Below are 16,249 nucleotides of genomic sequence, written 5' to 3'. Positions count from 1 at the left end.
CATATTAACTGCTGATATATTACTGCAAATCGTCTGAAATAACCAGCTCCTGGGAGCAGAGCAGAGAGGGAGGAAGTGGCTCCGAGACCGAGTCTCTCCCGGCCGCAGAAATAGCCGAGCTTCCACATCATTTTCCGTGAGAAATGATTTATCGAAGACATGGCCATAAACAACACAACTCGCTCACAAACACACATAGACGCGTGCGCGCACACACACACACACACACACACACAATGGCGGGCATGCCGGTCGAGAAGCTGACACCCATATTGCTATAAATCAAGAAAAAGGTTGGAGGAGAGAGAGAGAGACAGAGACAGAGAAAGAGAGAGGGGGAGAGAGAGAGAGAGAGAGAGAAGAGGAATATTCCTAAAATCTCTATGCAATGCCTCAATGGGTATAAACACACAGAGCACCGTGTGAAGAGAAATGGCAGGAAATGAAGATGGCTATTTGTCACAGTTTACGACAATAACATTAATAACAAACAATAAATTTACATGGACATATAAGACGCGGTAGGTAGTGAGAAATCCCTTCTACTTACAATACCCCAGCCCGTGGTGTGGCTCCGGCTGCGGGGCTCTTTTATTGTTGCCTCCCTCTCTTTTTCTCTCTCTCTCTCCCTCTCTCTCCCCCTGTCTCTTTTTTTTTTCTCGGGGTACAGGCTTGTTTTTCAAAGGACAGTTGAATTGCACGTCAGAAACAGGGAGACCGAGGCTGCGATTTTCCTGACAAATACATATCTATTCTGCAACCTCGGCATTAATTATTTAATGAATCACGTGACCAGGAGGGGGAAGGGGGTCTTTCGATTTCAGGCTCAAAGGACCACTGTGACCTTCCCCTTCAGGAGGAGAAATTTTCCTGCAAAATAGGTTTTCCCCCCCAACCCACCGATGGAAGAGTAGTGAGTTCTCCTCCTCTCTCCCACGTTCCCATCTATACCTACCCTACCTATAGCTCCCTAACCTCCCCGCCCCCAGACACACACTTACCCACAGCCCACCTCTCCTCTCTCCCTTCTCCTCCTGCTTCTGCTTAGTTCGTGGAGGTGCAGAAATAGTCTGCAGGGGCGTCTGGGGGGTGGGGGTGGGGTGGGCGCAGAGCCCTGCTCCAAGCCCCTGGATTTCTCAGCTCCCAGTACTTCTCTCTGCATCCTCTAAGCTCAAGATTTCCCCCCAACTCCATTCTCTCTCTCACTCCTAGGATATTGATCTTAGTGGGGCCCACTCCCCCCTTCCTAAAAGACCAACAACCTTTCTAAAGGGACCAGCTTCAAAAGAAACCCTTCGTTAAGTCCAAGTTACATATGTGTAAAGAATGGGGCTTCTGGGTTTAATTCTCCTTCTGATCTTTTGTGGTACCTCTGGAAGGGGCAGAAAAGGGACAGGGTGAGGAGATGACTCGGGAGCTCTCACAGCTGAGAATAACGGCAAGGGGGATTCCCCCCCCCCGCCCCTTGTGTTATTACCATCCCAGGGAATCAAATTCTAGTGACCAACTGAGCATACGCTCTAGAGACAAAGATCCCACACTAAGGTGTCTACACAAAAGAAGTGGACAGTCAGTGTCTGTCTACCTATGTCACACCCCATCCCAGTGACCCCCTCCACCCGCAACACACCAGTGAAGACAGCTGAAGATTTGAACTAGAGGGGAAGGAAAGGGAAGAAAGAAGCTTTGAAGTTGGCCTGGCAGCCCCGGGGTCCCTATTTCCCAGGTGTTAGTACCCTGAGCTCCCAATCAGCAGACAATGGAGCCTGATCGATGGGAAAAGATTGGGGGGTAGGGAAGGAATCTCATAATAAAGGGTTAAACAGAGGGATGATAGGACCAATCCATTCCCTAAGGCCTAGAGAGAGAAAGGGACACACACGCCTTCGTCCCAGATGTAAACAAAACAAAACAAAACGAAATAAAAAATGTCCCAAATCTTCACTTACAGCTTGGCCCCAGAACTTGCAGACCAGTTAGAACCAGAATTGGAGTCCTGGGCCACTGGGAGGGTGGGAGTGCAAAGGGGAGCAGAAAAGGCATTCCTGGAGAAGCCGCCCGCTCTCAGCACATTCCCAGCCTTATCTTCAGCAGCTCCGGGCGCAGCCTGGCCTACGCCGTCAGAGCAGGCAGGGTAGGAGAATAAATTCAGCTTAGGGTACGGGAGCAGGGGCCGAGGGGTCACCACTGGTTTGTCTGGAAAGATCCAAACCAAAAACAACTCAGTGGGGAGGTGGCTGAGGACCCAGATGCCTTACCAACCCCCCAAAGAAACAGCCACCCTGCCTGCCGGCCCCGGTAAGTTCCAGCTGGGGCGGCTGAGCGGCCCCTGCCTTCTCCTCGGAATCCCTGCTCCTGACGGGCCCGGGTGGGGCGCCAGCAGGGCCGCACTCTGTAGGGGGGTGGTCGGCTTTGATTGTCCAGATACAAAACACAGACTGGTATTGAATTCAGCCTGCTCCCGATGTGGGCCCTGAGCCTGGCTCCAGCCCCGGCAGCTCCTTGCAAGATCCTGGCCACGGATCCATTACAAATGGTCCCCTATAAGAACACAGTCCACTAAAGTCTGAAAGAAAAAAAAAAAGAGGGAGACAGAGAGAGATAGAGAGGGAGAAAGGAGGGAAGAAATAGGCAGGAGCATGGGAAGACAGCAATCTCTGAAACCGAGAAATTGTCTTTAAGGACAAGAAAACAGCAGAATGGCAGGAAGGCACGCCAGACAGGTTCTGTTAAAATGCCCACACTCTTTTCGGATCCTGGGAATGTCCATGTTCAAATAAACAAGCGCCTGAGCGCGAGTGGAGCTCTTTCTTGCTGCCGATAAAGTGAACGTTCATTCTGCGAGAAAGGCGAGATTGATTTACGAATCTGAACGCTCCGGTTTTATGGCTGATCACAAATCCGTCAGCGCTCAACTCACGCTGGGAAACTTCCCAACTCTGTTTTCCAACCAGACTCCCCTCCCCAGCATGCCACCCTTCCCAGGGAAGACCCACCACCGGCGCTGCTGTCCCGGCTTGGCTCGCTGGCACTGGGGCAGGACTGGGGCAGCCCTTCTGTCCCCAGAGGTGCAAGTAGGAGGGCCAGCGGCAAGGGCCCAGGGACCTGAAGGGAAGAGAGGGCAAAGATGAGGGGTGCAGCTGGAATTCTAGAAGGTGAGCCCATCCAGCTGGGGAGCCTGCTGGAGGTGCTCAGCCCTGAAAAGACTGGGGGTCTGGGAGTGAGGGAATAGGGAAATCTCGAAGCTCTTGCCTCAGTGGTCGAAACCCTTGAATGAACCCCAAACTTCCCTTCCATTGTTTCCTTCCTCTTTTCCTTTAATGGACCCCTCACATGGCAGAGAGCACCTCCTAAAGTCCCAGGTGACTACAGCTTCCTCACCTAGGCATCTAGAGGGCCCACAATAGGTTATCTGCCCTTATGAGTAATGGGTACACATCTGACATGAGACCCAAACGTTTGCAGCCCAGGAGCGGCCCAGCCCCCTTTCTACTCATTCCCTCTTCTGCCTGAGACCTCCAGCCCCTGCGTGGATTCCCCCACTCAGGGACAAAGGAGATGGTACCAACAGATACTAGCTATTTCTTGCCTGAGTTAGAGACCCCAAGTTACAGGAGACAATTTACAAAATGCAAATCAGTACCCGACACACATCCCAGCAAGGTTCAGTCTCTCCTAGTTTTAACTGAAGGAACATTTCCTCTCTTCCCAGCTGGAGTCTGTCTGTCTGTCTGTCGTCTCTCTTTCTCTCTATCTCCTCCTAAAATAACGGCGGCTGGTGTGGGTTTTAAGATGAATCAGAGTAGAATAGAGATTTGGAAAGGCTCCATGTTAGCAAATTCTCCACCCATCTCTTAAAATTATAAGTTGCTAAAACTTTGGTTAATGTGGCAGAGCTGTTCCTGGAAATGGACAGAACAGCCTGTCCTGACCCTTCTCCCACTTCTCTTGCTCCTCTGGTGGGAAGGCATCCATGGCCTCTGTGAGTCGCTGGGGTGGGACTGGGGATTAGGGGAAGAGGGCACAAGCAACTCTAGGATTAGCTTCCTAAAGGAACTTCAGAAAATGGGTTGAGAAGCTGTGGATTTGATTCTGAGACCTGGAGAGAAAGTAGCCTCCAAGGGACTGTTGGTGGTGGGGCTTCCCTCTCTTTAGAACCCAGAGGCTTGTTCCCTTAGCGCTCTGAAGCCCTGTGGACCTCTCCTTTCACCTCCCTTTGTCTTTCCTCCCTCAGCTCCCTCCAAGAGGAGGAAAGGAGGGATGAGTAGGACAGGGTGGGGGGAGCGGTTAGAACCTGGCCTGGGAAAGGAGTTCTACACAGAGGGCCAGATCAGCACCCTGTTTCCCTCCCCTATCTGTACCCCTGAGCTAAAATTTTTACTCCTTTTCTCCCCAGTGGACAGTCACAGAAAAACGATCCAGAGATTCCCAGATAGCAAAGAAGGGGTTGGGGGCCAGAGGGAGATGCAGAAGGTGGGCCACACGACAGCCCGGGAGGGGCCCTCCCGGCAGAGGTCTGACTTTCCCTCCTGGGCAGCAGTCAGGAGCCAGGAGCAGCACACTGTCCAGTCTCAGAGAGGTCAAGGGGCTTCCGAGGTCATTTTGTGGTTCTAATACTGAGCTAATCGCCTAGAAAACGTGGCCTCTCCATGAACTCTCTCTCCTGCTAGCCTCCTGCCTCCAAACCCTCAGTGAGCCCCAGGGTAAAAGGGCCAGCACATTTTCAGGTCTGAGCCAGAGCCCACTGGCTCCTTTGCCCTCAGAAGCAGGGCCTCACAAAGGGGGAACAGAACCCCCAAAACAAGAGAGCAAAAGGAAACCAAAGTGAGCACTGAGCCTCCAGGAAGAAGGGGAAAGCAGAGTTGAAGAGGAAGATTCTGGCACCAACGAACCTTGCCTGTAAACGGAACAGTTTCCTGCTCCAGAGTTGCAAATAACTATCCAGAATCCCATGCTAGACGCAAGGAAGAAAGAAAGAAAGAAAGAAAGAAAGAAAGAAAGAAAGAAAGAAAGAAAGAAAGAAAGAAAGAAAGAAAGAAAGAAAATGAAGACATCTACCCATACCCAGCTCCAAGCCTGGGGCATTCCATCCAAGAACTGCATTCCATTTTTCCAGGAGGCGGCAGTGACATCTCCCCGGTAAACAGACATAAGGGACACAAGCCCCCAGTGTAGACAAGCAAAGTCACAGAACACACTGGCCACATGTGCATCTCCCAAAACACGCACACTGGCACACACGCGTGCTGGAGCTCTCCAGGCCCGCCTGCATTTTCCGAAACCCGAAAAGCCCTTCTGAGCTGCCTCCCAAACAACGTTCTCTGGGGTTTTTCTGGGGCTCTGACACCTCAGTCCCAAGCAGTTCAAACACTCTCCAGGTGTGAGGCCCCTCGCTTTCCCTCTGACCCAAGCATCTGTCATCATAAAAGGCAACAAATCTGACCAAAGCATCCACCATAAAAAACCCCGCGAAGAAAGTTGAAAAAGGAAAAGAAGGAGGCGAGAGAGTTTCTTCTTTCCTTTGTAAAAAGAGCTCATAAAACGATCAAGAAAAAAAAAAAAAAAAAAAGACAGCCCAGGCGGGGGCTTTGTTACCTTTGCGGCTCTCGCCTCCTCTGGCCCAAATTCCGCGAATCCCATTCATGACGAAGGGCTGCTTCCAAACTGAGAGAAAAAAGTTTTCAACTTTATGGTTCCAAATTTTTTCCCCCTCGCAGATCCGGGAGAGCCAGCTAACACTTTTTTCCCCCAACAGCCGGTCTGCGGAGATTTGCTGTTGAATAATAACAAAGGAGAGAGGATACGTATTTAAAGAAAAGAAGTGATTAATGGTTTTCTGTATAATTCTCACATTTTTCTTAGCTCTTGTCTACACAGAATGGCTGTGAACTTTAAGCTCCATAGAAATCTTTTTTTATTCTATTCATACCTTCCAAGGAGCAGCTTTGATTTGGTTCTATAGAGACATTCCTGGGGGGGCATATGCTTTTTAAGAACTATTTTCCCCCTCCACTAAGGGCGGCCGCATCCCCGGGCAGCTTAAACATCACACCGCGATTCCACCGAAACAAAGCTCGCCGCTCTGAGCCTCCAGGTCTGGGCAATTTTTTTATGAGGCTTCCAGAAGCTTTCCACGGGCCGTTCTATGGCCCTTTCCCGCGCTGTGGACATGGGCCCCTGTGTCCTGGGCCCTACCCAGCCTCAAACTCCCGGGCGCTGCAAACCGGAGGAATACAAAAGAAATAACAATAAAACGCGCTGGTAGAATCAGCTATGTTTATTTTCTGGAGGGAGACAGGACCGACCGAAGAAACGACTTTTAATTGCGGATGCTCTTTTGAGTCCCAAGCTTTTTGGAGGCGGGTGGCAGTATCCCGGCTGCTACAAGACCAGAGAAACCCACCCCCCTCCCCAGGCTGGAGCCCTCAGACCTTAGCACTTCTCTTGGGTGCTGCCCCAAAGCTTGTGAGGGTCATCGGCACCCCTATCCCCTTCCCCCACTCCATTCTAGGGGTGACTGGGACCTCAGAGACAGAAAGCTATTTGGTCCCCAGTCATACTTTCGATACTTTCTATGAGAAAGAAAATGAAAATTAATACAGGAGCAGGGCTTCACAAAAGAGGCCATTTGTCTTCTTGATTATCTATTTGCTTGTCAGAGTTTGAGCTATGGCACCGGCTAGCTCCTTTGTAATATAAAAATACTCTGAAAACCTGCAAACACCCAGAAACATCTGTGCAAAAAATTAGACTCATTAAAGCTTTAAACACCTCAGAGGAAAACGATACCTTCTTAGGCGGGAGGAAAGAGGCCGGCCTCGCAGAATCCTCCCTCCGAACCTTAATAAGCAAAGAGTCGTCTGTCTAGAAAGAGACAGCTTAACCGCATTTTATTTGCTTATGACAAATAAATCACGATATGAAAGCCTTGCCATACTTAAGCCTCTCGTGTCCTACAATGAAACATCCCCCCCCCCATCAGGGATTGGAGTCAGCCCGCCCAGTACTTTCAATCCATTTTTGGACTGAAGGGAAAAAAATTAAAAGCCCCAAACAAAACACACCCACCCCAAAAGGAAAACACACGAGCTACCACAATTTGGAGTCCTCTGAGCTTGAAAGTCCCCTTGGACCCTTTGAAAAAAAATCCTCAACCACATCTAGTGTGAGGCCAATGGACTGGGGTGCTTAGCATAAACGCTGGGTGGCATTTGTATCTTTATACCAAGGTTTCAACAAAAACACGCCGTGCTGGTCACAAGAAACCAAACATTTATTTCTATTGTCACTCTGTACAGGACACAAATTTTCACGCCAACGAAGGGTTCTAGACTCAGGCAGCCCCAGAACTAGAAAGGGGCCTGGTTTGGAATGTCAGAGAGAGAACAGGAGAGAGGACGCACATGGACATAAAATAATAATAATAATAATAATAATTAATAATTAATAATAATAATAATGTAAAACAATGATAAACTATGGGAGAGGTCTTCACAACATCGTCTCCCAGACCGGGAGGGGCACCATATTTGACTTGCTAGTTTCACATTCGTTTGCAGTCTAGGAGAGAAGGCCGGGGGCTGTACAACTCTACGTTGGCAAGAGGCTTGCCCCCAGGTCCCAGAACTCAACTGGCCCCTTGCTCTGCCAAATGGTTTGACCTCGCAGAAGAAAGGCCCTCCCGAGTGGGTCTCTCTCTCTCTTTTTTTTTTTCCTCGGACTCAACTTCCCTGCCTGCTCCTGCTGTTGCCAAGCCCACCCCTGCCTCCACTTGTCCCCTTCCTGCTGCCCTGCCCCCCAGCCCAGCCCAGCAGTGCAAGGGGGGTGAGAAGTCAGTGTGCCTGTGGAGGGGCACAGGAGGGGAGGAGGGTATGTGTGTGTGTATGTGTTACCGTGGCCAAAACACTGCTCTATCTGGCAGTCACAGGGTGCTTTCGCTGGGTGTCAGGAATGGGGGACAAAGAAAGAAAATCCAGGCTGTCTTCCAGCGGCGGCAGCAGCAGAGGCGGCGGCCTAGCCGGGCCTCATTTGTTAGCCGGGTGTCGAGGTAATGGTCGCCACCGAGGCCCGTCCTCTCCTCGGCAGAGTAAACAAGACAGATGGGCCTGGGCCTGGCGTGATTAAAGATGAAACGTGGATCCATCTTCGCCAAAGCTGAAAGCGAGGAGTGCAACCTCCTCCTATTTCTCTTTCTGTCTTCTTCTTTCTTCTTCTTCTTCTTCTTCTTCTTCTTCTTCTTCTTCTTCTTCTTCTTCTTCTTCTTCTTCTTCTTCTTCTTCTTCTTCTTCTTCTTCCTTTTCTTCCTTTTCTTTCTTTTTTTTTCTTCTTCTTCTCCTTCTTCTTTTAAGGAAGAAAGCAAGAGACTTGAACCTTGCTTCTGGGGGGGCCTCACCGGGCTCCCTATTGTCATTTCTATAAATAAAGCTTCCCCTCCCCCTCCTCTGCGTTTATTCGTGTAAATAGATAAAGTGGATGGGGGAGGGCAGGTAGGTTTTGGCGGACCCAGGCCCCAGGGTCCCCTCCCGCTTCTCCCCCCGCCCCCCCTCCCCGCGCTCACAACCCACACCCGCCCCGAGGTTCCTGGCTCCCGCACGGGGGCCACTAGAGCGCGGGGGGGCCTCCGTTGGGCCGGCCAGGGGGCCCTCCGCCTGCGCCTGCGGTGCCACCCGAGCGGATCTTGGTGTTGGGCAACTTGTGGTCTTTTTTCCACTTCATGCGCCGGTTCTGGAACCAGATCTTGATCTGGCGCTCGGAGAGGCAGAGCGCGTGGGCGATCTCCACCCTCCGGCGCCGCGTCAGGTAGCGATTGTAGTGAAATTCCTTCTCCAGCTCCAAGACCTGCTGGCGAGTGTAGGCTGTCCGAGAGCGCTTGGGCTCCCCGCCGGCGTAATTGGGGTTTACTGGACACACACAGAGAGAGGGAGAAAGAGAAAGTTTTATTGCCCCGAAAGGGAGGAGGGAGAGCTCTTTCTTCCAGCTAACACCGCGTCTCCCTCCCTCCCTCTCCCGCCACCTCTTCTTCCTCCGGAGGGGGGTGGGGATGCAAAGGGAAGAAAGCGGGGGCCCCCAGGAAGAGAAAGAGACCTCAAAGTTTTGGAGGGTTGTGTTGTCTCCACGTTGTTGTTTGGGTGTCTGGAGAGGGGGTGGGGGGAGTGAGGAATCTTCACAAGGTTTTAACCGCCCCTCTCTGCCCCCTTGGCCTGGGGCCCGGGATGGGAGAACGAGGGGTGAAAGAGGGAGGGGGCTTCCCTAAACCTTTTTTCTGTTAGTTCCCACCCTCTGTGCTCAGATCCCATGTAGCGCCTGACCCCAGTAAAAACTTTTGCCCACTTCTGGAGCCAAGGAGCCCGACTAGAGGAAAGAAAGGAAAAAATAAATACTGAGAGTTGACTCAACTCTCCCCTCAAATACAGATTACCTCCTCCTCCTTCTCCTCCCCCACCACACACCCCTCCCCAGCTTGCAACTTCACTGAAGACTGCATCTCCCTGGCGAAAAGTCGCTGGTGAGAATGGCAAAGAGGATGGGGGAACCGACTTCAAAGGCGCGGGGCCCACCAGGCCATAAAAATTTATGGGGGATGTAATTATGTGGCTCTGAAAACAGGCGACCGTAAATCTCCGGCAATGGCGAGTTTATAGCGGGGACAATTGGCTTCCCTCAGCTCCCCCCGCCCCATGCCTCCGAGGTCCCCTCGGTGTAAAGCACCGGGGGTGGGAGGGGGAAGGGGTGCCCACGCACTCACCCGTGCTCACGTGAACTTTGCGCATCCAGGGGTAGACGACGGGCTCTTTGCACGCGGAGTGGGACGGGCTGGGGTGCAGGGGGTTCTGGGCGCAGGGAGGCGGCGGGGGGCTGCTGCTGACCGCCTCGCAGCGCTGGCCAGGCTCCGGGAGGAGGGCCCCGGAGGGCGGCGGCGCAGGAGCCCGAGGGGACAGCCCCGGCGGTGGCGGGGGCGGCGGGGGTGGTGGCGGAGGCGGCGGGGGCCCGGGGTCCCGGCAGGCCGCGTAGCGCTGCACGGTGCACGCCGCGCGCCGCCCGAAGCCCGCCTCCGGCTGGAAGCTGCTCTCTCGCCTCTGGCCGCCGGCGTAGTACCCCGGCGAGTGGTCGCTGGGTAGGTAATCGCTCTGTGAATATTCCTCGCACGGAGGGAACTTGGGGTCGACATAGTTTGAGTTGATCAAAAAAGAACTCATAGCCATTAATTTCTGGGAATTGCCCACAAAATATACTAAAATTTATTCCGACCCCTGACTCGTTTTCCTGTTTCCGAAAGCCCTCCTACTTACTGTCAAGTGAACAAAGTTAGGGGCCCACGTGATCCTCGGAGCCAATGGCCGCCCCGCCTGCGATTCCCGGATAAGGAAATCTGCTCACCCGGACCCTACTCCAGCCAAAGAGGTTTATTTCCCCTTCTTCTCTTTCCCCCTCCCCACCCACCCAACACCAGGATTTACATAGGGCTCCTGCGGGGCTACCGCCTCCTCGCCTAGCTCTCTCCCGGATCGGAGAAAGAGTGAGAGAAAAAGAGGGGGAGAGAATGAGAGGAAGAGGGCAGGGTGCCGCCGGAGGGCCTGTTGGGGCGCTGGGCAGAGAACAATCCTTGGATCCCCTCGGAAGTTGGGGCTCTCGGTGCAGCCCCCTCCTGTCCCGCCTCACCGCCCTGCATCCTCTGCTTCCCAGAGGCCCCCATCCCCTCCTCACGACGGGAAGGAGCCCAGGAGTCTGGGTGGGGAGTTAAGTGAGGGGCAGACTGGGGGTTCCGCCTAGAGAGGTGAACCCACATGGGGGGCGAGAGGGCACTGAGCAGCGGGCTTTTCTCCGCAGTCGCCTGGGGAGGGGTAGGGAGTGAGAGAGGAGGCGTCGGGAGCAAGCAGGCGGGTGCAGGAGGGACTTGTCAGAGATGAATGGAACCGCGGGCGGATCGATAGGAAATTCATGCACTAATTCGGGGAGACCTCGCCTTCCAAATCGCATTTAGCTGCGCTATTAGTTTGGCTGTGTCAGTCAGTCCTTCCGTTCCCCTCTCTTATCCACTCCTTTCCCCTTGCCCCACACGGCCCACGCCGGAAGAAACGACTTGGTTTCCCACACTGAACACGAGTGTTGGAGTAAAAATCCTGCAACTTTTCAGAGCACACCGAATAGCAATTTGCTAATTCCAGAACCACCCGAGCAGTGCTAACCACGGTGTCCAGACGTTCTAATTGCCGCTAATGCGGCTGCCTCTGCAGTGAACAGAAATCTCCACATCCTTCTGTTGCTGAGGGTAGGAGCCCTAGGATGACCCCCACAAACAGTAACACCCCTTGGTAATTGCATATTTCCAGGGCATCTTGTTTGGATCCCAAACGAAAAGGCGACCTCAACATCCGTTTGAAAAACGATTTTCTTTGCCTTCTCACACTGACGACAATAGTCATTTTTTCCGGATTCTCAGTAAAGCCTCCCTGATCCCAGAATAGAGAATAAGTGGGCTTGGAGGAGAAGACACAACATCACCACCACCAATATTAACCTATTAAGAAAAGTGAAAAGGGACCAAGACTTCCAGGGGCAGGCATGGGAAATTTCAGGTAGATGATTCCTCCATCCCTAACCAATGAGGAAGGAAAAGAAGGAGGAAGGGGGAAAAAAAAAAAAAAAGAGGAAGGAGTCTTCGAGCAGTCAGTCATCGGATGGTCCTCTTTTTGGGAAAAAAAAATTCTTCGGGGAAAACAAATGAGCGGAGTGTTTATGTCAACTACATATTCCCCTAGATACGAATTTGTGACCACAAAATTCCTTACACAAATTCGGATCTACAGGGTATATACAGAAGACAGACAGATCTTCTTGGCCCAGAAAATTTCCAGTTCTCCTACTTTCCGCGCCTTCTTCGTTTGGGGTGTAGTTTCATTGCTTTGATTTTATTTCGTTTTGTTCTACATTTGAGCTCTGGGAGCAGGAAAAGACACTGCGGGTCCATTTTAGGGATTACAAGGTTTTCAACTCTCTTTCTCTTCTATCAGAAATAGAAGCAGCCGGTCCCGCAAAGGGACGCGAACCTCGGGGCCGCCGCACAACCCTGGGCGGCGCATGAATTATGAGATGTAAACATTAGCTAAGCACAAAAGGAGGAAGGGTCATCCTGAGGCTGCAGCGAAGTCAGAATCAGGCCCTTCTGGGTGCCCTCGCGCCCCTCCCCTCCCCCCAAGGACTTTTATTTTTTTTTTTTAAGAAAAACAAAACCCCAATCAGCTCCTCCGTGCCCCTCGCAGCCTTTTAGTTTGCCATCAAACGAGTATCTAGATATTTTCCAAGGCGCCTCTCGGCGAAGGGAGGAGGCAGAGGCGGCTGGGTGTGAAGGAGGTGTCATAAAAGTCCTTTTGGAAAAATTCAATGGTAAAAAGAGAGAGAAACAGCTGTAAAGAAAAATGCTGGGAGACCAAACAGATGGGGCCCCAGATATTTAATGATGGGCAATTCCGTTTACAACTTGAGAAAAAGATCAAAGGCGTTTCATTTCCGAATGAAGGGCAATGAGGAACCATAAAAGATGCAGGCAGATGATATTCCGGCCCCTCCCAGCCTCCCGTACCTCCTGGGGCCAGAAAAGGGGGATAATCCCTGAAGCCTGTGGAGGAACCCCGTTTCCCCCACCTCCCTGGCCCCAGGCAGGCTCTTTCTGTCTAAATTTGCTCATTCTGCCACCTGCTAGGGTCTCAGGCAGTGGGACCAAAATGGGGATCTGGTAAACCTGGGGGAATCTGGGGTTTCCAAATGAACTTCCCAAGGGTCCCAGTAACCACTGAATTTACTCAACTGGGAGACTGGGATTGGGCTGGAGGGAACTGAGTCCTAGACTGAAAGCTGAGACCATCACAGGATGAGGGGAATTGGCACAGAGAAAGCATCTACCTTGCCCGGGCTCCCTACGCATCTCGCTGAGAAATACTTGCCTTCCTAGTGATCAAGTCAGAACAATATCAATTCCATTAATGAATACAGCGATGACACAAAAAAACAACCCTCAAACCACCACATTGCAGAAGTCCCTGCCCATGCCCAGTCCTGGGACCCTTGCAGGTGGGTAGGAGGAGTGCTTCCTCCCTCTTGCCAGAAACTAGGTCCAGAGAGACCTTTTGATTTTTCTATACAAAATCCAGATTGCCAATTTCGGCCTTGGGCCTGATTTCTAACACCAACGGTCTCCCAGTCAGACTCACTTGCCTATATTTGAAAAATCACACACACACACACACACACACACACAAACACACTTATATTTTAATTATCTTTGCCAAGAAAGGGTCCAATAGACCCCCATCGTGGCACCCAGGGAGACTAGAGTCTGGCCCTGGGCCCACAGACAAAAATGCCTGCGTAGAACTCCCACCAGCCCCTCAGCGTCAAGGAGGGATCTTTCCAAGTCTTGTCAAAGGCTACTTAGTCAGGGGTTCCACGACCCCTTCCAACTGGCCAGGCCCCTCCCCCACCCCATACCTCCTGTCCTTCTCAACTCGCTCGCTCTCTGAAACCCGTTCAACTCAGTCGGCTTTTCGGAATTTGGGGAGGGCGGCTAGGCTGCCCACCGGGCCTCTTTGCTGCTCTACACTTCACAAAGGATGCGGCCCAGGTGCTTGGAGCACCCCAAGAGAGAGGTATGGGAGGCAGAGCCACTGCGGGGCTGCGTATGGCTGATCCTAGGGACAGAGCGCAGAGATTTTTCTCTGAGGCGCGCTGGGAGCCGCCACCTGCCCAGCCCACCGAGGCGCCGCACCCCCCACACCCCACCCCAGCCGGGTGCAGCCTCGATGGGTGGGGGACAAGGTTTATCAGCGACTCCCTAGACGGATTTCACCAAAACCGTAGGCTGCCTCTCCCCTCCACCCCCAAAAGAATGCGAACACGAGTATTCATCATAAAAATAAGAAAAAACAAGGGATCTCCGCGCGCGCGCGCGCCCGGGGCCACCTCCCCTGCGCTCCCGGGTCGTTCTCTCTCTGGCTCGCCGGCCGCCTTCCCCTGGCAGCCACAGGTTGCTAAAGTGACCTCTCGCGGTTCAGCCCCCTCCACCGACCCGGGCGCGCCCAGCCCGTACGGAATCGTCTACCTTTTGTCGCCAGGGAGAGATCCCAGAGCCAGGGAGGGAAAGCGAAGGGCCGAGGAGGCGAGCCCCCAGCCGGCCGGCGCCCCGGAGGCGGCACGGAGGAGCGGGAGGCCCGGAGGGGAGCGGGCAAGAGTACTCACCGAGCGGCTCCCCGCGCCCTCCGGCCGCAGACCCGCCCGCGGGCCCGCTCGGCCACAGATGAGCTCGCTCTCGTCCACTATTGTGTGTCCGGAAAACCGAACCGCGGCTGCGGGCACCGCCGCTACGGGCCCCCTTGGAGGCCGGAACAAGACTTTTTTTTTTTTTTTATGTGTTTTTGTTTTTGAAGCGCAAGTTTTCGTATTAATCTCATACTTTGGCAGTCTTTGTTAAACAGCGAGGCGCGTCACGAGGCTCTCGAACATTTTAATAATTTTTAGACGCCGTGACCTACGGTTCACCCCTCTCCGGGCCTCCCCCACGAGCAGGCAGTTACTATAATACGCTCGCACAGTTCGCTCGGTCATATTGAATTTTGCGCAGGTCATTACTTGGGAGAAAAATGACGGAGCAGGAATTTGATTCAGCTCATCCTCTCCAGCTCGACTTCTTGCCAGAACCTTCTCTCCCCTTCACCCAACTCCCCACCCCCAAAAAAGTCCCAGGCCGGTAGGACGGAGCCTACCCCACGGCTGCCTTGGCTGCCTTAATATTCCATCATTCCTATTTTCTGGGCAGTTCCGGTTCCCTGGGCAAAATGGGAGAAGGTAGGGGTTCTCTTTGGGGCCTGGGAGGGAGAATGGCACCTGGAGACTTGGAAATGTGGCCCTGGGACTTGGGGTCCCAGAGAACAGGCCTGAGCCAGAGCCCCCTTCCCTCCTGCCTTCCCAGTTAAATGGCTTTGTTGGCGAGGCCTATATCCTGCCCCCTTGTACACTCCATCTGCCTTATTCCCTCCCCCAGTGCCAGAGATATCCCATTTCTGCCCAAACTTTGGAGGTTTCAGGGCCTCAAGAATGACTCCTCCTCCTCCTGGGGCTGAGATTTGGTCCCTAGACCAACACATCTGGGGAAGACAGAGAGACTTCTGAGAGAGGAGCTGGACAGTGCTGGTCAAAGCGGGGGACTTGGTTTTCAGAGGCTTTAATTTCCCTTTAAAAACAAAACAATACACCCTCTTCCCAATTTTTGTTTAAAACCGCTTTTCGTCTATACAGTAACTCCTTTGCCTACCCCCACCACTGCCACAAAGAGGTACAGGAGTAAAGCAAGGACATATTAAAAATACTCAGAGATTTCATTGGTTTGTGTCCCAAGGATTAGAATTCTTGGACTGTCAACAACACATTTTCTCCTTTCTCCAGCCTCCAAGGGACCAGCAGAGGTAGGGTCAGGTGACTCCCCTTCCACCCAGTTTAAGTCTAGGGGGAGTGTCTGCAGGGAGAGATCCCTCTAGTACAAGGAGGGGGGAGGAGGAGAGAACATCCCAAGGCACCCCGTTTGGCTTAGGATGGCAGAGGACTTTCTTTCCCCATCCTGAGGCCCCCCTACAGCAGAGACTCTTTGGCTGTTCCAGGCTATTCCACAGAACCATACATTTGCTAGCATTCTGTCCTGGAAAAAGAGGAAAAAGAGACAGAGAAGGAACAGAAGGAAACAGAGTCTCTAGTTCAGCCTTTGACCTCTACCTCTTCTGGACCTCAAGAATTTCTTCCTGGCCTGACTCCCTAGAGCAACTTGTCCCAAGGCTGAATAGAAATGGGGACCCACACCCCTTTGGCTAAGTCAAAAACTGGGGCAAATCGATTTGAAATTTGACAGTAAGTTGTTGTCTCTTCTGGTCCTATTTTAAAAGGTGTCTTTATGCAAACTCTCGGGTTATCTCTCTTCTGGCAGGACAAACACCCACAGCGCACCTACCATATCCGAGGTTTGGAAGAGACTATGATGACATTTCATAACGAGACAAACAGTCATTTAAAGACCAAAAATAGGCATATACCCTGGTGTTTCAATTACAGAGTCTCTGTAAACATTTTACTCATGAGCTAAGCCTAATGCATAGATTCAAGGTTCATTTCAGGTTGCTTGTTTCGACTCCAGTCAAAAAGATCTCTGTGAGGCCATTCAGTACTTTTCCTTCTCAATTCTCCTCCCTCCTCCAAATAGGAAGAGAGG

At 52.4% G+C, this 16,249-nt stretch overlaps 2 protein-coding genes across 5 annotated transcripts in view; both read right to left on the bottom strand.

The window, feature by feature from the left end:
* HOXB3 (homeobox B3) overlaps window positions 1–16,249 on the bottom strand; it is a 41,814-nt gene that overhangs the window by 19,607 nt on the left and 5,958 nt on the right. The window contains exons 1-2 of one of the 4 annotated variants that reach the window (XM_032871363.1): window positions 14,233–14,341; window positions 5,596–5,773 (exon numbers count right to left, since the gene is read on the bottom strand). The gene's annotated coding sequence lies outside the window, so the exon portion shown is untranslated. Of the gene's footprint in view, window positions 1–550; window positions 607–5,595; window positions 5,774–6,789; window positions 7,867–14,232; window positions 14,342–16,249 lie in introns of those variants that run through there. The other 3 variants (XM_032871361.1, XM_032871362.1, XM_032871364.1) reach the window with 3 other exon arrangements.
* HOXB4 (homeobox B4) lies at window positions 8,330–10,236 on the bottom strand. Its single transcript, XM_032871372.1, has 2 exons — window positions 9,746–10,236; window positions 8,330–8,900 (listed from the first exon to the last, which is right to left on the bottom strand). Exons 1-2 carry the CDS (start codon window positions 10,200–10,202, stop codon window positions 8,602–8,604), a joined length of 756 nt encoding a protein of 251 aa, XP_032727263.1. The 5' UTR covers window positions 10,203–10,236; the 3' UTR covers window positions 8,330–8,601.

The sequence above is a fragment of the Lontra canadensis genome, unplaced genomic scaffold (assembly GCF_010015895.1).
Source record: "Lontra canadensis isolate GAN:19392208 unplaced genomic scaffold, GSC_riverotter_1.0 scaffold43, whole genome shotgun sequence".
Taxonomy (NCBI): Eukaryota; Metazoa; Chordata; class Mammalia; order Carnivora; family Mustelidae; genus Lontra; species Lontra canadensis.
This window is presented reverse-complemented; position numbering and strand designations above follow the sequence as displayed.